The sequence below is a fragment of the Pinus tabuliformis genome, chromosome 2_1, assembly GCF_031772625.1.
Source record: "Pinus tabuliformis cultivar Carrire ecotype Pingquan chromosome 2_1, CPIR1, whole genome shotgun sequence".
In the NCBI taxonomy this organism is placed as follows: domain Eukaryota; kingdom Viridiplantae; phylum Streptophyta; class Pinopsida; order Pinales; family Pinaceae; genus Pinus; species Pinus tabuliformis.
In genome coordinates this window covers 954,669,516-954,692,306 of record NC_142299.1, presented here as the reverse complement: position 1 = coordinate 954,692,306, position 22,791 = coordinate 954,669,516, and the positions used below count along the sequence as shown (strand labels likewise).

The 22,791-nt window shown below is 38.1% G+C and overlaps 1 protein-coding gene across 2 annotated transcripts in view; it reads right to left on the bottom strand.

Moving 5' to 3' along the window:
* Window positions 1-11,977: 11,977 nt before the first annotated feature.
* Window positions 11,978-22,791, bottom strand: part of LOC149203812 (actin-related protein 2) — a 240,248-nt gene continuing 229,434 nt past the window's right edge. For both annotated transcript variants that reach the window (XM_089403570.1, XM_089403571.1), the window contains exons 14-15: window positions 12,415-12,498; window positions 11,978-12,322 (exon numbers count right to left, since the gene is read on the bottom strand). In XM_089403570.1, the coding sequence (XP_089259696.1) occupies window positions 12,242-12,322; window positions 12,415-12,498 (165 nt within the window). In that variant the 3' untranslated portion in view covers window positions 11,978-12,241. The remainder of the gene's footprint in view (window positions 12,323-12,414; window positions 12,499-22,791) is intronic.

The window sequence follows — 22,791 nt, the reverse complement described above, 5'->3', positions numbered from 1 at the left end:
AAATATGAATGGAGTGTCCTTGGTGGCGGATGTGGACCAAATACAACAAGTTTCTCCTCAACTCCAGGAGGTATAGAACATAATGTAGAAGAAAGTATGGAAGAATAGGTAGTTTGAGCTTGATGTTCGCAAACCGTGATGGCTTGAGTTTTGCCTTGCTACAAAGTATACTGCTCCATCAACATTATCAATGAATTCTTCAAAGAAATCTCTTTTGAAATTCATGTGGCAAGTTACTCCTGAATCAACCAACCAATCATCTTTCCATGAAGAAAGTGAAGCATTGAATAAGTCTTCAGTTACTCCAATGTTGGAATATGCCACAACACAATGTGTAGATTCAAGTGATTCCTTTCCCTTTACTAGATGTTTTGCCTATTTCTTCATTTATTTCCTGCTAGATTCTATCCCAAGGCAGCTTACATGTGGACGCGTCATGTCCATTTCTATTGCATCGTATACAATGAAGATCAAACCTTTCTCCTTGGAAATGTCTACCCCCCATGCCTCTAAAATTCTTCCTTCCTCTTCCTCTTCGGCAACCTCTTCCTCTAAGAGAATATTTTGCATGATTCTTATCTTTTTGTGCAAGGCACACAACTTCTTTAGAAGTCTGAGGAGTTGTCTTCTTCCCAAAATCCTTCTCCCTTTCAACAAACTTCTTCTCAAGGGGTTCGAAGGAAATCTCCTTAATTTTTCCACTTTCTTGCAATGAATCAATATATAGTGGGATATAGTGCGTTGACATAGGTAGTGAGAGGAACGTATATTTCAACACTAGTGGTTTTTATGTCATGTATAATGGATCTTATTTCTTATGCTAAGGCAAGAGGGTCATCAATTTTCAGCTCAAGATTGAACAACTTGATCTTCAATTGAACAACTTCAAGCTCAGAGTGCAAGTCATATAATTCCTTCAACTTCTTTAAGGCTTCAAAGGAAATGAAAACATAGAAATATGATGACTCACATCTTCATTTACTGACACTACAATCAAGGCATAGGTCTTGGTGTTCATGTTTTCTGAAATGGCAAGCTCCTTGTAAGAAGTGGGTTTTTCAAGTGAATTTTCTCCTTCTCTTTCACAAATTCCTTTCCAAAGTTCATTGAAAATGAGGGTGTGTTTTATCTTCCTGGACCATTCATGATAGTTCTCTTTTCCAAAGAGAACTAATCCAACTATAGATATAAGTGAGTGCATTCTAAAAAAAACTATCTGCTTTCAATTTCAAAAATAATTATAATCTTTCTTGATATCTTCTATTTAAATAAAATGTTGACTGAATATGTAAATGATAAACCTTCAATCTTCATTATGCATATAAATAGTCACACCACCATATAATATACATTATATATATTTGATACTCATCACTCCACTCATACACTTTATGGTCTTAAAAAAAAGGGACACAAAGCATTTTAATATTATAATACTTCACACCATTAAATATGCCATGGTCATTATATTCCACCATTTATAATATGACCATACGCCCTCTTTAAAAAAATCAACTCACATATAAAATCAATCTTCTTAAGGTTATCACATGGACACATTAAAAGTATTAAAAAAAATTCAACACACAGGTATGCATATTCAATGCATAAAGTTATCAACACACATATCCAATGACCATTAAGGTTCAATCATTTACCATTCACCATATACAATCTTCCAGAATGATTCGACACACACATGTGCCCAATATTTAATTCACTCATCATATGATACTCAGTCTTCAAAATACATCAACACAACATTCAATTTACTAAATGTTGTTAAAAATATGCAACTACGATAAAATTCCACTTTGGACAGCTCATTTTATGGATATGATGATGGCATTGAATTCCTCTTTTCTAGGGGACCAAAATCGACCTAAACATCACTCAAATCAGTAAAGCAAAGTGTACTTATGAAGGAAATCCCACATATGCACATTTGATCAAGGTCGACCCTAAAGCAAATTGGTCACCCTTGGAAGCCTATAAATACAAGTGACCTCAAGCTCATTTGGACATCATCAAGCATCTTATTCTTCTCTTCTTCATTGATTGGATCACACAGGTCTGAGGCAGTGATAACAACAGAAGTTCACAAAGGTTTGAAATTACAGGGTCTCAGGCTCGCATTTATTTTAGGGATTTTGGGTTACAGTCGCAGGCATGTCACAGGGAAATTTTGACCACATTCGTTGCCTTGCAGGCATTAAGGGAGAGACTGATCTATTTTTGTATGATTAGTTTTGTTGTGCTAATAACAATTACAGATTTATAAACATGTGCTTGCTTCTTCTTTTTTGTGTTGATGTTTCCTAAGTTTTTGGTGCTTACAAACATGTAAATTTCCTAAGTTAAACAAAACATTCATGAGAAAAATAGCTTCAAAAACTAATAATGAACAACAGACATGTATAATGCAACAAACCATCAAAGAGACACATTAACACAGTGTTTTGATGAATGATTTCACCCCTCTTGGGCTACATCTCCTTTGTCCAACTTCCATGGCTTGGGCCTCTGTATTAGCTCAATGCGGAAAAAATGTTATTTACAAATATCAGAATGTCCAAATTAGCCAAGAAAACTTCTTTCTGAGCTCAATTTGGTCGAAAATTGCTCAAGTTATGCTACATTCACTTTTTTTCTAGGAATCCTCGCTAAATCTGGAGAGATTCCAATTAAGTCTGCCAAAACTAGCAGTTTCCGCTGAATTTGGCGAGCCACTAACTTAATTCGAAATTTAAGTGTGTTTAATTAAGGATTAAACATAATTAGTTTAATTTAACTGTGATTAGTGCTAAGCGCTTATCTATTCGCTGGCCCTCGATCATGCGCTTGTGGTCGCATGGGGTTGGGGTTGGCCCGCAGGGCTAGCTCCCACCACCCCCACCGTCGGACTTAACTGCAACATTAAATACAGGTTCGCGACAATGTTTTTCAAACGTTTCGCCGGTGGTCCAACAATAAAAGCATGGAGTTCAGGTGGGGGAGGTTACGAGTTCAAACCCGCCTCCACCATCCCATATACTTTTGCCATATAAAATGTATGCGCCATATATAGTTCAAACCATATGTGGATTTAGGGTTAAAGTTTAGATTTAATGAATGCGGATTTAATAATTAATGTTTAATATATATATATATATATATATATATATATAAACAAATTCAAATTCCACCTTAGAGCCAACTATGCAATTTCACCTTCGCACGACCAAACTAGCGAATCCAGAGATGACATTTTTCACAGCCCCATTAGGCGAAAACTGAAGAAGGTTCCCCTTGCTGACTGGACTGCCATGTCATTATTTTTTCCCATTCTGCAATTTTTTTAGTTGTTTAGGAAAATGAACAATAGGTTTTTTCTCCGTCATCCAGACTCTGTTTTCAGTGAAACAAATTGTTTTGCAATCATCGTGACGAGACGGATGCAGTCATACAATTTTCAAGCCAATATGAGAACTTTGATTTTTGAGCTAAACATTGAGCACCTGATCAACAACCAAAATCTTCCAGTCGCTTGTACATCTCCTCCTATAGGCGATCGAGAAGTTTGACTCAGATTTGACCAAAGACCAAAGTTGACCACAGAAGGAAAAATTGTCTATGATATATTCTAATGCTGGAAACTTATTTCTGAATGTTATTGGGTTGTTTTGCTAAATGATATTGTATTGGGCTCATTGTACTCTCTATTGAACATTTTATGGCAATATAATAGAATAATAATTTCATAGGGTTTTCCCTTGGTATTTGACCAAACTTGGTGTCTCTTATTGATGTGCTAATTGTTTCCTTTATCATTTCATTTATTGTTCTATCTTCAATTACTGTTGATGAATGAAAAGACCAATTGTAATTGGAAATATTGTTGATTGAAGTATTGAATTGGGCTAAAGTAATTGATACAACATAGAACAATCTGAAAACTTAACAAATGGAGCTCATAAAAAATTTCAACGCAACATACCAAGAGTTATGCATGGACTTCAAGGATCCATTCCAACACACTTCCTTCAAAAAATCAACATACATATAATCTCAAACCAGTTGCAACATATACCATACGTCTTAACAGGAATTTCGACCAGCATTCAAGAGTTTCAACCAACATCCAGATAAAGTGATGCAGGAGCATTCAACCCAAAGAAAATCATTATAATTAAGTAGACATAGGGGGTCATGTATTTTTAGGAAGTTAGTTTCCTAAGTCTCAAGTTAATGTAATATTTGGGCTTTTAAGTGATTTAATTAGATAATGTGAGATGTTTGTAAATGCTCTTGAATAAATGAGAACATGAGTGGTTATTAATGACAAAAGAGTTACAAGACAATTGGGACTCTTAAAACAGTTCCATGATTCGAGGAAATAAAGAGAGCTCTTAGGAATTAAATGGAGATTAGAAGTGGACATCAAGGATAGAGAGGATTTTGGAGTTAGTTCAATAGATTTAGGAATAGAACCAGAATTAGTTAAACAGAGCTTTCTAATATAAATGTAAGCCTACGGGCATAGTAGAGGAAGAGGCCACGATATTGAAGAACAGGCCTATGAGAGACAGAGAGTCTTGTATGTAATCAATTGTTCATATTTATATATATAGGTTCATTTTGGTACTATGTAAATGTGTGAAATAAGTGTGTAATGATTGATTATGCTTGAATTCGTAGGTTTTGTAACAAAGGTTGTACGCAGAGTTCTGAAGAAATATGCTGAGGAGAATAACAATTCGGAGGAATCGTAAGAGATCATGGAATCCATTTGGATGATTAGAGTGAAGCTTTGAATAGAAGGCGATGTAAGAATTCACAGAAGACAAACTAAGGAAGAGTGTGTAGTGAAATAGCAGAAGACCCAGAACCTTTGAAGAAACTCGAACCACGAAGGGAAATTGAACAAATAGCGTAAAAACATAAGTAAACAGAAAAATGAGAATTGAAGAAACGATTAACAGTGACCATTGGATCTTGAAGATCAACGGCTAGGAGCCAATCACAGAGGAGACAGAGAATATCACATTGGCGGTTTTGTAACAGTGAAAGTGGATTTCGGGCGCCCTCAAAACTGTAAGCGGTATTGAAGGATGAGCGTTGATTCCACTCATCAAACGATGCGTGGCAGTGAGAGGAGAGAGGAAACCACTTTATCGGGTGGTTAATCCTCGCGCTTGTATATCAATGACAGCCGTCAGATTTGTTGATTTTAGATCAACGGTGGAGAATAGGCGTGCAAGTTTAAACGGTCGAGAGTAATGTCAACCATTGGATTGGAGGATACAACAGATGGTCAAGATTTGATCGGAGGCTTCAGTGATCGAAGATCGAAGGAGGAGGAGCGCAGTGGAAGTTTTGATATGGAAGAGCGAACCTGACGATAAATATAGACATGGGCTTATAAACTTTGAAGTCCGGTCTTATGTGTTCGAGTCGGGATTTCAATGTATTCCTTTGTATTCCATAAAGTGCGTGCCCGAGGCTTTTAATGTAAAAGCATTATTTAAAACATGCCCGATAGTCACATATCCGAGTCGGAGGGGTGATGAGGCATATGTGTAATGTGACCGCGAAAGAGCCGATACCTGATTGCGATAAAGGTGAAACCTCGAAAAATGTGCGGAGGTCATACCAAGCCAGAAAAAGGTAAGTTTATGAATGTTTTGTGGTTATTTCCTTTGTAAAGGGTTATAAAGGGAAATGGTGCCGATGAGAAGGTTTATACATTAAACATATTTAACCAAAGTTAAGAGAGGGAAAAGGTTGCATATGTGTGGTATAAGCATTAATGAAGGTTATGAAGGGTTTTAAAGTCCCGATAGAAAGGATTTAACGAAAGGCTTTAATAAAGTCTTATATGAAGGCTCGAGGGTTGATAATAGTCCTGATAAGTATATATGGACTAGGGGTTAGCCTATGTTGGCTTTTTATAAATCATTCCACATAGCCATGGATTAATGGGGCCTTAACCATTAGAGGTTGAAGATTTTGACTCGATGGTGAGTTAAAATACCTAAGACTAATATGTTCATGCATTGTATATGCATATTGTGGGTGTAAGCGGGTGTAACCCTGCCATCAAGTGGTATCAAAGTAGAATTGTAATCAGAGTGGGAAACGATTTCCTATGAAAATGAGTGTGCACACAAAAGAAGGTAATGTGCATAAGTTAATTGATGAGTGATAGAGGCTACAACAGAAGATTGTAGGGGAAATTTTGAAGTTCTTCGGAGATTGTAGCAGTTCCAGTAGAGGCTTGGAGTATACAAGAACAGAGGATTCCTTGAAAAAAAGTGAGAGCAATATTGCTTAGTACAAGTTCTGAAGGAAAGAGGACTTGGAGACCAAACAGAGGACAATCCATTCAAGTGCAGAAGAATGGGAGAACAAGATCATACATAGATCTTGGAGGTAAGATAGTGTGTTTTGTTTCAAATTGAAATCGAAGATTGTGGTTGCAGATGAAACATCTCAGCAAAGGACAGTAAGAGAAGCTGTGAGAGGAGAACCAGATGTGTTCTTAAAGACAAAGTAAGGAAAACACTCTGAAGGAAAAGTGGCAGTGAACCTGAAAAATCCAACAAAATATTGGACAGAGAGGACAGCTGAAGTGTTCTCAAGATAAAGTGAGAGATTGCAGAAGCCTAGAAGGAGAAAAGGTGTTTCTCAAGAGGAGGTTCCAGATAGAGGACCTGTGCTTACCAAAATACTGAGTGAGGAGAGCTTAGTGAGGTAAGATTGCATCGAGGAGGACTAGCTGTTGCAGAGGCTTATTGCAGATGAGTGAGGAGCTCATGAAGGAAGAGGAGAAGAAGATGACTACTGAAATTCATAGCAAAGGTTCAGAGAGAAGCCACAGCAGAAGATATGAGAAGAAGAATGCCAAAGCAGATGGCAAGAGACTGAGTCAAGAGGAGATTGACAAGGAGTTGGCTGAGATAAGAAAAGAACTTGATGTGTTAACAATGTGGCTAGAAGAAAACCAAAGACAAGGTTGGGTATTAAGGAAGAATCCAATGGAGTGGCATGAGATGCAGAGAAGGCTACAACAAAAGCAAGTAAAGTGGCTAAGGGAAAAACTCAAGGAAGTTGAGTTGAAAATGGAAAAGTCCATTTGTGAACCAGAACAGGGAGAAATTTTGGGAGAAAGTGAAGACTACACTGAAGATAAAGAATGGAGATCAAGTGAAGATCTCATGGACTATTGGGATAGTTCAAAACAGCATGAAGAGATGTTGACTGAAGATGAAGAGCTGATGTATAAGGCCATCAAGCCTTGTGTTTTTGAACCTAATAGTTTTGGTGTGCTTGTAGGATGCATAGGAGAGGATAGTCAGTCTTGTGAAGTTGTCGAAAGCATGGAGGAGTATCTTACAGAAGATGAATACTCTGGAGTGAAGCTAAATAGAGCTCTTAAACTGAAGTATGATGAGCAATATGTTTTAGGGGATAAAAGGTCTCTAGAGCAGCAGAGTATGATGAAGAAGATCTTTCAAATGAGGAAAGTATTGAGTTGTTACAGCAGAAAGAACTCATTGACAAATTAATAATTGGAGCTCTTACAAGACCAGAACCATTCCTTATGAAGGAAGGAGATGAAGTTGAGCCTGAGGAGCTAAATCACGTAAAAGATTCCGAGCAACAAGGAAATGTGATGACTAAATAATCGAGTAAGACTGTCAGGTCTTATGATTTTAAATTTAATAATTTGTGGATGATTGCAAGTATATCACAGGAGAATGAACAAACTTTAAAGTTTGCCAGAGAGGAGCAGAATCTGAAATCTGTTCAGATCAAGACTGAGATGGCAATATCTTAGAATCAGAAGGAGACAAAAGAATCACCTGGGAGTAGGCAGCAGAATTTTAGAACTGTGATAGAGAAGAAAGATGGCAGTGTTATTTCAATGAAGACTGAAGAAATGTTGTCCCAAAGAAATGATCCAATGAATGTCATTAGGGAAGGACTTTAAAGATGATATGGAGGTTCTGGAAGAACAAGAGGGTAAGGATGAAAGGGAGGTAGTAAGAACCAAACAATTTCAAAGAAGAGTTAACCAGCAGCAGGCTAAGGAAGAAGAAGTTCACTAATGTGAACAAAAGCAGAGATATATCATTGAAGAAGATGGTATGGAGAAAAGACTAATTGACAGTATCATGAATTCTTTTGAGAATTCAAAACATCATACTGATGTGTTGACAGAGGTGAAAGAAACAAAGCAGCAAACTGAATTGTTGCTAAAAGAAAATGAGGCATAAAAGCCTTATGTTTTTTATTTTAACAAATGTTTTGTGAATGCAGGTTTAGTTGCAGATGCTGGAGGAAATTTGGCACAGATGAGAAACCAAATAAAGATAAAAGAAGAAGATTATGTGGAAGAATTTAATCCATGGAACAAATATGTTCAATTGCTAGAGAGAATGCTGGAAAGTTAGAGTGCAATGCAAAACTTAGATGTTTTAGAGGGAGACATCCTTAAAGATTCAGGAAATTTGGGTGGAGGCAATGTCTACAATGATAGCCAGAGCAAGAGCAATGTCTACAATGGTAGCAAGAGAAAAAGTAGAAGAAAATAAACAACAATTTGAAGAGCTAGTAGACAGTAGCAACAACCTGAAGCAGAGAGAAAGAGGTAACAATGAATGGCAGAATATGGACCAGCCCAAAGATATACTAGAGATGGAGATTGAAAAGTTATAGCAGTTAATGATGAAGCAGTCCATATGGAGGAAGATGGTAGCAGCAGGAAGAAAGACCAATCAAAACTTGAACCTGACTGACAAAGAGAAGAAGAAGGAACAAAAGACAGTAGAAGTACAACAACAGCAAAAGAACAAGACATTTGGATAGTTACAAACCAAAGTATGGGATCCAAAAAGACAAAGAACAGAAGACACATGATCAGGAGATCATGAATATTTTCTACTTTGGGAGTCTGATGCAGGAGCATTCAACCCAAGAGAAAATCATTGTAATTAAGTAGACATAGGGGGTCATGTATTTTTAGGAAGTTAGTTTCCTAAGTCTCAAGTTAATGTAATATTTAGGCTTTTAAGTGATTTAATTAGATAATGTGAGATGTTTGTAAATGCTCTCGAATAAATGAGAACATGAGTGGTTATTAATGACAAAAGAGTTAAAAGTAAATTAGGACTCTTAAAATAGTTCCATGATTCGAGGGACTAATGAGAGATCTTAGAAATTAAATGGAGATTAGAAGTGGACATAGAGGACAGATAAGATTTAGGAGTTAGTTCAATAGATTTAGGAATGGAACCAAAATTAGTTAAACAGAGCTTTCTGGTATAAATGTAAGCCTATGGTCAGAGTAGAGGAAGAGGCCACGATATTGAAGAATAGGCCTACGAGAGACAGAGAGTCTCAGATGTAATCAATTGTTCATATTTGTATATAGAGGTTCATTTTGGTACTGTGTAAATGTGTGAAATAAGTGTGTAATGATTGATTATGCTTGAATTCATAGATTCTATAACAGAGGTGTAGGCAGAGTTCTGAAGAAATATGTAGAGGAGAATAACGATTCAGAGGAATCGTAAGGGACCATGGAATCCATTTGGATGATCAAAGTGAAGCTCTTAAGAGAAGGCGATGTAAGAATTCGCAGAAGACAAGCTCATGAAGAGTGTGTAGTGAAATAGCAGAAGACCCAAAACCTTTGAAGAAACCCGAACCACAAAGGGAAATTGAAGAAATAGCGTAAAAACATAAGTAAACGGAAAAACGAGAAGTGAAGAAATGATTAACAACGACAGTTGGATCTTGAATATCAACGACCAGGAGCCAATCGCAGAGGAGACAGAGAATATCGCATCGGCGGTTTTGTAACAATGAAAGTGGATTTCGGGCAGCCTCAAAACCATAAGCGGTATTGAAGGACGAGCGCTGATTCCACTCATCAAATGACATGTGGCAATGAGAGGAGAGAGGAAACCACTTTATCGGAAGGTTAATCCTCACGCTTGTTATCTACCCGATATCAACGACAACCGTCGGATTTGTTGATTGTAGATCGACGATGGAGAATAGGCACACAAGTTTAAACAGTCAGGGGTAATTTCAACCATTGGATCAGAGGATACAATAGACGGTCAAGATTTGATTGGACACTTCGATGATCAGAGATCAGAGGAGGAGCAGCACAGCAGAAGTTTTGATATGGAAGGGCAAACCCGACGATAAATATAGACGCGAGCTTATAAACTTTAAAGCCCAGCCTTATGTGTTCGAGTCAGGATTTCAATGTATTCCTTTGTATTCCATAAAGTGCATGCCCGAGGCTTGTGATGTAAAAGCGTTATTTAAAACATGCCCGATAGTCGCAGATTGTAGTCAAAGGGGTGATGAGGCATATATGTAATGTGACCGCGGAAGAGTCAATACCCGATTGTGATAAAGGTGAAACCTCGAAAAATGTGTGGAGGTCGTACCAAGGCGGAAAAAGGTAAGTTTATGAATGTTTTGTGGTTATTTCCTTTGTAAAGGGTTATTAAGGGAAATGGCGTCGATGAGAAGGTTTATACGTTAAAACATATTTAACCAACGTTAAGAGAGGGAAAAGGTTTCATACGTGTGGTATAAGGGTTAATGAAGGTTATGAAGGGTTTCAAAGTCCCGATAGGAAGGATTTAACGAAAGGCTTTAATAAAGTCTTATATGAAGGCTCGAGGGTTGATAATAGTCCCAATAAGTATATATGGGCTAGGGGTTAGTCTATGTTGGGTTTTTATAAATCATTCCACATAGCCATGGATTAATGGGGCCTTAACCATTAGAGATTGAAGATTTTGACTCGATGGTGAGTTAAAATACCTAGGACTAATGTGTTTATGCATTGTATATGCATACTGTGGGTGTAAGCGGGGGTAATCCTAGCATCATAAAGAGTCTCCAACTCAATGTGTGGAGGCACTAATGAGATGTAGCAAAAAATATTCAGCGCATGATTGAATTCATAAAAATGACATAGAAATTAAACATCATACAAAGAAACAACCAAAAATCACAAAGCGAGTTGCTCCTTCCGTAAAAATTTTAGTACTCATACCAGTCCAGTCCCTCCATCAAATCCGATGACCATAGAAAACCAATGCACAGTGACAACGTATCAATTACAATGTTGTGGTAGGTAGTCCAACAAAAACTATTCCAACAACATGCATTGATCTCAGTCCGCTACTAAGGCTGTGAATCCACAGAGCATTCAATGCACAAAGCAGGAATCAAAGACAATTTTTTTGTCAAGGGGGAGAGGAGTTACAACGTAGAAAATTGAATTTGGGAGCTGGCTCTGATACCACGTCAGGCTAGGAGTAACTCCATGAATGAATTGTTGTTTTGCATTAAGAGAAGACATGAATATATACAAGGAGAGGGAGACTATTGGGTTTCATCTCCCGATGTCTCTTCATTTTCCAACTTCCTTTATTTTTTTATTTACAATATTTACATAGGATTTCCTAATCCCAAAGATTAGGTGTCAACAATCATTTAGGTCAAAGATCCTCTCTAAAGAAATCCATCCCTTAGGCATAAAGGTTATATCTAGCTAAATAATTTTTTGATCTCTAATCATACAAGGGGGAAAAAGGTTAAAGGGATCATCTATGTCCAATTCACCTTCTTTCTCCTCCCCATGTGAATTAATATTCATATTTCTATATTCATCAAGTGCTGTCATATTTCATCTTGTTTATCTTATTGGAATGAGTTTGTGGGAGGATTCACTGTAAATCCTCCACCTTATGATTTTTAACAATAATGTTCCAAAGTTTATTCAAACAAAACATTTTTATTTTTAAATAGATATCCTAGAATAGGGATTCATGTACTTAAACCTAAAATGGCCAGCAGGTCTTCTGAAGAATGAAAAACTGCAGGGAATACATAACTGTAGAAGAACTGCACAATGCAGTCTACTAGGAAAATCATTATGGCCTCTCTTTTCCATTCACCATAGTTGACACATAAGGAATTATACTGGTAATATATTATCAAAGAATATTTTACACGATGCAATAATTTGGCCAATTTTGTTAAGTGTTCTTCCATGATTGTTTTAACATGCTAATCATGGAACTGCATATATCTGGACTCCTTTATAAACATATGAAACATGGTTTTTCTTTGATGACAACTGAAAATGATACATCATAACCATTTTATATTGCACTGTCTAAAATTATGACCTTGCCTCCTAACCAGTATTGCAGGATGCCGTCAGTTATGCCTGAGCACATTTTCTTAAACACTCGACTCCTTCCTCTTGGTATTCCTGCTTGCTTATCCAAAACTCAGGCGCATCCTGCATATGATTTTTGCAAATAAAATTAGAGGTGCAGTTAAAATTAATCACAGGAAGTGGAAACAAACTGAACATGTCCCAACCTAAGATACCTTCATTAGCCCAGCAAGAACTGCACCTCCCAGGTACACCATATGCTTACGTCTTGGGGGATCCTCAATTCTTAGTCGCAATTTCTGTGGAACATGAAGTTCAGTTACTGAACTAAATATTATTATCAACATATGAACAAACTCAAAGCCACAAACCTAGACACTAACAATCACATTTGTTTGTCTGGAATCTGTATGTAACCAATTTTATTATGGGTTATTGAGTTCAATAAATATTCCACAAAAGTAACTTATCGGTTCACCAAAACTACACCACTGTTTGACATATATAAATAATTCTCATTAACAAGAGGTGTTATGACCAAAAAGTGAGAACCAGTCCCTCTATTCCATTTTAATTGCATAGAAATATCAGAAAACAATTGATGTTGAAACCCAACAAGGAACACTATAAAAAGGGGAAACCATACCACCAAAGTTAAATAAAAGAGTCATGCAAGGGTCTGTCCCAGGATAAAGACCCTAACTTTGATGTTCCAATGTGAATGGTACATTTTTTGTGAAGACAAATGCAGCAATTCAGGTCTCAGTAACAAAGAAAGATATTCAAAGACTTCTAAAATCCCTCAGACCAACGTTAGCTAAAAGCACAACTTTCTATCATAATAGACATGTCAATGCCTGCCTGAAATACTTCTTGTTCAGCATGGGAACATCATAAATTTAAATCTCAATGCTAAAAGGGAACTGTGGATGGCAATGTCAATCAGGGGACAGCTTGTTATCCTTGCAAGATCTTCTACTTGTTTGGACCAATGTGTTCTATTATTATTAATAAAAAAGAAATTTGTGGAGTAGTTGTTTTCAGAGGCGTGTGAATAGACATGTCCACTGGGGCAAGGCCGACTTGGCATCTAAAGGGGTTTTTGTCCCAAAAATTTATATTTAATTTTTTTTTCTTTTTCTTTTACAATAGGTCCAAAATAGGGCTTTGACTCTTTGACTCAAAAACCTAGAAGCATGAAGAACATGCTTATCTAGAATAATAATAATAATTTTTCTTTTTCTTTTCTTTTGTTTTTACATAAAATACATAATGGTACAAATTATGAAGAGCAAAACTAGTTACATTCTCCAACACTCCCTCTTAACTAGGGAGGTATTCATAATTGTACACCTGGTACAAGGATATTCTCAAACTGAAATATTCTCATAAGAAGAGTCAAATTTATAAGCCATCTGTAAGCATCAACATTATAACCAGCAATGTCTTTTGAGGCCTAACTAGATAAGCTCTACATCATTCAAGAGCATTATGTTGGGAGGCTTTTTGTGTGATACCGCACTACCTCTATGGCACATACCTATCCGAATGTTCACTAAGTATGTCCTTCTAGGAATATTCTTATCTTGAATTCCCAATCCTCAAAGAATATCAGTCCTCTTCGACCAATCTTATCTTGGACACCTGTCCTATCCTCAAAACGTGTTGGTCCCTTTCCTTTCTTAAATGCTTTATCCTCGAGCAAAACCACGGGATGCTTATCCAATCCTCCACCATTCTCTCTCCAAGGCCTTCACTTAGACTTACAGTTGTTAGTCCTGTTCAAGCGCCTGACACATGAAGAAGAGAATGCATATGTGATGTCCAACATCACTCCCTCTCAACCAGAGAGGATATCCCTATTCCTTTTGATTCGGGAATAGATCCTTGCTCCTATTCAAGGAGATTCCTTTACCCCCTCTTGAATCCAGAGGATATTCCTGACTTCCTTTCAATTTGGGAAGTCAACACCACAAGCCTTATAGCTTTGTCTCTATAAGATTATCAACTACCAGTTCTTCACAGCTGCATGGCTTCCTCTTTCCTCTGCATCTCATCATATCGAGCTTCCTTCCTTCCTTGCTATCATGGAGCCATATTCTTTGTGATAGGGTTCAAGTCATCAATTTTGCCTATCACTTTCGTCTTGTCATCATCCATGCAGGGACTCTATTGAGCCTTTTCAAACTTCAAGTTGATCATTGCTTCCTCATGAAAGTGATCTCCTTGTTGTACGAACTTGACCTTCAAGTTATCTTCTTGCGTTGCTACCTTTTAATCCCAAGATGAACACATCTTGACTTCACAATTGCCAAATATGTTGAGCTTGCCTCAACATTTTTCATGTATTCCTACAATATCCTTCCAAGTAGCAAAATAGTATGTTAACCAAATAACCAACAACAAATATTAATATTAGACTTACCCCATCATGATGGCCTTCTCATCAAAGCATCAACATCCTTATGATCCATCTCCGTAGGAATCCTCCTTCATGCATCAGAGTCCCCAAGGATCGAGTTTGATTACCAACCTGTAATACCCCCAGTTTTTAAAACCGCTCACAAAAACCGGTTACCGGTCCAACCGGCCGGTTAGCTGGCCTGCCGGTCGGAACCGGCCTAAAAACCCGGTTAACCCTGCCTTGTGACCGAAATTTAGCCCTAACCGGTCAAAACCGGCCGTTTAGGACGGAACCGGCCGGTTTGTAGCAAACCGGCCGGTTCCGTCCTAAACCGGCCGGTTTATGGCAAGTCCACCGTAACTTATGAAAAAGCGCAGGCAGTTTGTGGTTTAGGGGTTTTGGGGGGGAGGGAAAGGTATTTTCCCTCCAAAAATGCCCTCTCCAAGCTATAAGAGACCCCTCTCACTCTCAATTGTCTCACACAACTGATTTGGAGTGTTTGTGAGTGTTTGTGAGTTTGTTTGTGAGCTTGGAGAGTGTGGAGTTTTTGCTGAAGTAGTCATCTTGGAGTTGGAGTTGGAGCTATTTTGGAGATAGTGTGTAGCTGTCAGTGGAGTTGCCATCTTCAAGAGGAGGCTAAGGGAGCTAGTTTGCATTTCCAGGTAAGGATTTGCACTTGATAATTCCTCATTTGAGTCTGTTGTCCATGAATTTTTTTTTTTGTGTTATAAACTTCTCACTTCTATGATCTACCATCCAGGGAGTCATCATGCCTCCAAAAGCCGAAGATACTGCATGGGCTCATTGTGATATGATTGATGGCAAAATGATCTGCAAATATTGCCAAAAATCCATTCAAGGAGGGGGTATTAACAAGTTCAAGCAACACTTGGCTGGGATAGGAGGCCATGTAAAGCCATGTGGAGCACCAAATGAAATAATAGGGCATATTAGGGCAGAATACCTTCAGAAGTTTGAGACTCAAGTCACTGAACCAATAGAGAAGTTTGTGGCTACACAGTTTGGGAGTCGAGACTCAACCAACTGAGTTTGATCATGATGACTGAGACTCATGACAAGTTTCAACTTCAAGTGATAATGTTGATCACTATTATAGTATTACTATTATCATATATGTAGAGTCTAGACTGAAGTCTTGTAGTAGGCCACTGGCCCCATAGTTTGTAGGCTTTATTTTTGCACTCTAGTGGCCATTTAGAGCCTCATTGCTTATGTATTTTGTCGATGATATGTATTGCACTCGGTCCCATTTTGATATATTCACCTTTAAGGCTTTACATGGTATATCAATGAGCAATCTTTGCATATTTTGTCTCTATTGGCTTGGAATCATGGTTTTAAATCTTAAAAATAGTTTTTTTCATTAAAAAATAATTATTTAATGTATTTTTCTAAAACCGGTTCGTTTAGACCAAACCAGTCCCGGTTAGACCGGTTCCGGTCGGTAAACCGGTTCATTAGGTGGACCGGTCCGGTCACCGGTTCCGGTTTTAAAAACATTGGTAATACCTTTCTTGGAGTTGTCATTGTTAACTCCCTTCTTTTCTTCTGGAAACTATACTTGATGTTGATCAATATTTTATATTCATGCAATCTGTGAAAGAGTCTTGATCTTTGTTCATTCCAAAGAATGTCAAACTTCTTTTGAGCATCATGCAACCACATGGAAGACTTACCAAGCACATCAGTTCTTCCTTCATGATTCCTGTAGATATGAACCATGCTCTAGGGAAGAATAACTTCAAATATGCATACCTTTGCTTTCATGTAATCATCGATTCATCTTGAGATTGCTTCTTATACTCGTTAAAGATAAGTTTCCCTTTCCAAGACTTTTATTATAACTTGACCATTAGCATTCCTTCATCCTTTAGATATATTAGTTCCAACTAGATGGAATATATATACCAGTCATAATGCCACTTCAAGAATCTTCCATGATGATGATCCTTATGGGATCTTGATGATCCTTCTTTGTAGAATGACTACCTTCAACGTGATGTTAGAAGATGCTAGAATGAATAACAATATGCAATGTGATCATGTTCTTATTTTCTTTAAACTGGATGATCTTTCCCAAAGCAAATCAAACAAGTAAATTCCAATATTTTTACTATCAAGTGCTTCTATCTATGATGCCATACAAAATCAAGACTCTTCTAGAAAAAACAACGATGCATGCTTAGTCTTTTGTTAGTATCAAATTCCTTCAAGGTCCTTAAAGTTCCCTCCTTCCATCATGCCCATCAGTGCTTTGATTTGTTCCTTCATCCTTCTTAACTTGCTTCCTTTACGTACCTGAAATTTTTTTTGCCAACAAGTACAACCAAGCAAAATATACAAATACAAGAGCGTGAAGTCAATCCTGTCAATCTAGGGTTTGTATGGTACCTCAGGGGGGTGAACTCCTAGGGTTTTGATGTCAAATCCTAGATTTTATCCAATTTCCACCCTCGCTAGGGCTTACCATATACCTTAGATTATCTGCAAACCTTAGATGTCAAAAGCTAGGGTTTCATAAGAGGGAACAAGCAATTAGGGTTAAGATTTTTATTCCTAGGATAAATTCAATTAAATAGGGTTTAGAAACCCTAAGTACCAAGAATCTTCAAGACTTCACAATGTACAAGTCTTATAAACCCTAGAAACTTTATGGTTATCAAGACCTACGAGGAATTGCAAAACCACACTGCTAATGCAAAAGCCTAGAAACCTTTTATATCCATATCTATGTGGACCATCTTAAATGATCACAAAACATATAGAAATCATACATGCCTTTTATAGCTTCTTCTTTTGCAAAGATCTAACCTTGAACAACTTTCTTTAAGTCGGCTTCATTAACATCATCCTTTCTTAGGTCATCATACTACTTAAAGAAATATCGATGTCATTGTTTCATGTTATTATCACAATCATTTTTCTCACTATTAAATAGAATATTTTACTACGAGCCATAGTAAACTTCAAGTCGGTTTTTCCAAAGTTATCAAACGATTGTTCATTAACCATAAATTACATGCCAAACAACGTTGTTATTGTGCAGAACCTAGGCATATAATGTGTTCCCTTATAAGCATAGTTACCGTAGTTATATCATCGCAATGCATGACATTGGGCTCATTGCCAAGCCATCGTGATTGCACAGGGAACTATAGATGTCAACGCAATGCCAATATATCATGTCACAAGAACAAGTGTGGACTTTTCATATTGAATCTTTCCAGGTCAGCTTTATGCAATTACTCAATACATTGTTGTAGATATCAACAATATCTCGCAGTCATCTTCAACCTTATTGTTGAAGTATATGAGGTATAGTTGATGCCAACAAACCAAGATCCTACGACACCTAGAATCAAGTGAGTGGATTCGTCATGTCCCCAATTTTTATTTTCTGCATTAGAGGCAATTTTGGAAAGAGGGGACATTTACGATTTCGGGAGTTAGGAGAAGAAAGGAAAACAGCAGCTCTAGTGGAATGTGGGGGGCACAAGAAAGAGAAATTTAACCCAAGGAGGGAACTCACACTCTTGGAGGAGGGAGAAAAGAAAAGGAAGTGCAAATTAGGAGAGAGAGAAAGTGGGGACCATAAGGGGTGAAGAGGCCAACAAGTTAGAAATAGAGCTTGAGGGCCTCACTTTTGGATCTTTGGTCATTTTACAATTTCAACATTAGTTTCTTGAGTTGCTTAGCCAAGACAACTGTGTTGTTCAGCACAAAGAATTTCGGAGCAGGAATTCCACCTCTACCTTCGGTGAACTTTGAGTGTCACCCTAGGGGAGTAGGAAGGAGTCCATCTCAAGGCTTCTCTAAGAGCTACATTGCAAACTATTTCCAATTGGTGCATGCTTCTCTTAAGGCGTAGAAGGAAATTCAAAGGGTTGAGAGAAGCTAGCAAACAATGGAGTTTTGGCCAGAGAATTTGCAGAGATTTATCCATAGGCAGGACGAGTTTTTCCTTGGTGATTTGCAGGGCTAAGAGTGCGGCATTTTGGCGGGAACGAATTAATCTATTTCAGTGCTTGTGCAGGGGTTTCTAGACAACTACTGCACAGATATTTTCACAAGGAGAATTGGTGAGCTCGGGTTAAGGAGAAATAAGGAGATTTGGAGGAGTGATTTGTAGGGGTTGGAGGAGATTTTCTAGGAATTGATTGGCCTTCTACAACAGAATTCTTTCTATAGGGTGTTTTTCCACTAGTTAGAGTCGTACACATTTCATGGGGTCACCGAGGCACATTGGATTCAACCCAAACCCTTTCTCAGTTTTTGTGGGTTTGGTGAGAAGAGGCTAGGATTAAATTTTGCAGAATTTTTTGAGCACTTATGAGGGAAGAATTCCTAGTCCCATCCAACAACCAGCAGCAGAAATTGTTGGAAGAGGATGCAATTTATTCTAGGACCATTTCCACCACTTGCGTTCGCGAGATATTTTTGGGGTTTGTTGAACTGGTGGAGTAGTGCCTGTGGCTAATTTCTCATAATTTTTGGAGCAGTTTGGAGGGCTAAATCGATAGTTCCTTTCCAATGGCAACAGTAGTTTTTCTCGGTGGACGCAGATTTGGTAGTAGATCCATTTCCAGGATTTGGATACCATCATATATACCTGGGATCTTGCCTTGCTTGTTGTAGCAAGCCCATGTTCTATCTTTCTTATTATCTGATGTACTTAGTTCTCCACATTAATAAAATGGCTCAATTATTCACCCTGCCCTATTTCTTGTGTTTTATTGATAGGTCCCTGTGTAGAAAAAATTATTTGCTATAGCTTAGTTCATGCATCTATTATATGTTGTAAATTTCAATTTGGAACATTACAAGATTCCATAAATGTGAGTCATAAAGCGATGTTACTGTAACTGTGTTGTCTTGTATACAGGACAATGTGCCATGATGAGCCACAACACTTCAACAGATGCGAGCCAGTATATGAGTGATGCCATCTATTAGAGCCACAAGTCCATGTGATCTCAAATTTCTATATATGTGTATAGCGCAAGTCTCAAAACTGCAATATAAACTGCATACATATTAGAGATTACATTCATGCGAGATGCTCATTCATATGTGATTCATATGATGATACAACGAGCTATGACAAGAATTGTCACATAATTCAAAGCCACCCATAGTGAGTCACGTAAGTGATCCATTCGCGGGCTTACCAATGAGCCATGGTTCTGGCCATCATGGAGAAGTTACTGTAGAGAAAACAATTGCGAACTATGCCACGAGAATTTTATAATACAGAGACTCAACACCACTAAAATAATATGGTCCCTGGCTATGGAATAGAATAGTGCGAGCCATATCATTATATTCATTTTGATGCTTAGTGTGAAACACATCAATCCGTAGTATGACTTAATTATATTCCATGCCACAATGATTAAAACAGAGAGTGAGTGTTTCACTGTAATGTGAGTCCAAGGATTAACAAACTTAAATAATTTATATAAGTCATAATATATTTCGAGCTATGTGATACGAGCCATATCATGCAAATTTATTGCAGAGATTCACCCATCATAATGCATCAAGCTCAGAACCAACTAAAAAAGAATTTTGCCTCAAGTCATTCGAGAGACCCGAGACGAGCCGACTGAGTGATCTTCAAAATCTTATGCTTCAGTCCCTCCCTCTGATACCATGTTGGAAATCGGAAGGTTTTACCATTTTATCTTATATTTGCATTCTTGATAATTACTTGTGAGTCTAACAACATCATTATTATAATGTTTTCTTTGTTCATCAAGCAATTACCATAAACATGAAGATCACAAAAGACAATAGAACACAATATATAGGATCCAAGCCAAAGCAAAACCCCTCCAAGGGGAAACCCAGAAAATCTCTTCTTATAGAATAAGATCAAATGAGATATCCATGACCCATAACCACGTAAATTCCTCCTCTAGATGCCAAGCCAAAACTTCCTTCCAGCAAATTCATTAGCAAGAAACCAACAACAAGAGATGCACCAACATAGATCTTCTTCCAAACTTCAGCGTTCTTGATCTCCTCCATCTTCTACGCGATATTTTAGACCAAAACCATCCAAGTGTGCGTGTCCAAAATGTTGATTTGTGGTAGCATCGGATGTGCTCTAGCCATGCAAAATTGGTGGAGAGGCTAAGGCACATAAGATCTTCAAGACCCAAAAATGGTTTGGGGAAATTCCACCCGGTTGGAGAGATATTAAAATAATTAATATTTTTAATGGGGTTCCTAAGTCTAAACTTGGAAATTAAAATATTAATGGCTATTAATATAAAACTAGGTGAGAATGTTCTAAATGACATGGATCAAGCCAAAACTAATCTTAGCCGTTGATTAGGGACTTAATCTCGGCCGTTGAAGACTCAACAGGAAAAGTATAAGAGGAGGCTTGAGGGTCAGTTGGAGACACACCAAATCGATCAGTCAGTTCGATTTTCTGGAGCGGGGTTTGCTAAGAGAATCAAACCATTGATCTATTGCAGCGAGGGGCAGTTCGACACGAGGCCGAGAATACATAGTAGAGAGGCAGAGATAGTGCCAAAGAGACAACGCAGAGCCTGGAGAGGCTGACACAGAGGCCGCTGGGAGCTACGCAAAGGCTGGAGAGGCTAGCATGGGTTACACAGAGGGTCTGAGAATTCACACAAAGGCTTCAGTAGCTACGCAAAGGCTAGCAGGGCCAAGATGCAGTGCCGGAAGAATTTTCGTGGGGCAGACTGAGTGTTGGTGAGTCGAGAAGGGTGACGCAGAGCAATAGAGAAGCTTGGAGTAGCTTTCGCTATCCAGCTAAGGAGCTACCATTGTTGTTGTAGGATCATTCATCCGATTTTTGATAAGCTGAAATATCTATCTCCGAGGAGAGGTACTACTACCGAGGACATTCTCTTTTGGTGAGCCATTTCTAGCACCCTAGATGTATTCGAAAACTGCATAATAATAAAACCCTCATATCTATTGCACCGGATTTCCCGCATTGGGTTATTTCGGAGACGATTATCCAAAAATAACGGTGTCCCTGGTGTGTTTGTCTCAGTTATTTCAGTAGTTGATATGTATATTTGTTAAGGTTGCATTTGTGTTTTTTTCAATATTTATATTTATAAATAACTTGTTAATGGAATAAACAAGTAGGAGAAATTAAACCAGATAATGCAGTAGGGATTTCTAACGTGTTAGAATTAGAAATTTCAACAGAAAAGAACTCCATCCATCCTCTGTTTATACAATTCAAAGGGGTGCGAATAGACATGTCCATTGGGGCAAGGCCGACTTGACATGTAGGCTGACTTGGTATTTAGAGGGGATTTTCTCCCAAAAATTTTCATTTAATCTTTTTTCTTTTTCTTTTACAATAGGTCTTGTTACCCACCATTTTGTGGCTAGTATCCCTCGGAGAAAATCTTTTTTTTTGAGATGGTCCTCAGGCAGCAGCAAACAACCCCTTCAAGCCATCAACTAGTTCGGTGTGCCATTTCTCCACCACCTGAGCCAGCCATGTGGTCCCTCACCCATCTGTTATGGTCGTATGTTTGAAGGTGGGCCTCCCGAGCCTAAAGGTATGCCTTGTCATTTGGTAATTGAGTATTATAGTTTGCATATCATGGATTAGTGGGGGGATTCGGTGGAAAGAGTGGGATAGGTCTGTGCTCTTGTCTCCTAGACCTCTTTTAAATGTTAACCTTGAACCCCAGGCCCGTGGGATCTCTTTTACTAACCTTTAGGATTCCAGGATGGTACTACATTGGAAACCCTAATTTTTGTTGCGTGGTCCTGCTCCCTCATCCACATATATCACCCTCCTTCCGCTCATTATAACCCCATTAATCATTCCTCCCACCTGGGTCCACATCCCTCCACTGGGTCCACATAGGGTTAGCCTTCCCCCTCCCCTTTCCCATACCTTGGGTCAGGCTTGGAATGATGCGTCAGAGGTTGATGTAGCTAAAAAGAAAAGTCAAAGCATAATTGGCCACATTCAATAGGAAAATGTACAACAAAATGCAAAATATGGTCAGAACAAACACATTTAGCACGTGGGAAAAAGCCAATGCATGAGATCCACCCCATTCTCATGGCCATCACCCTGGTTCCTATAAGCCCTAGATGAGCCTCCTTTATCATTCAGGAACCCATGATTGTCCCAACCCCTGGTGGGCATGAACCA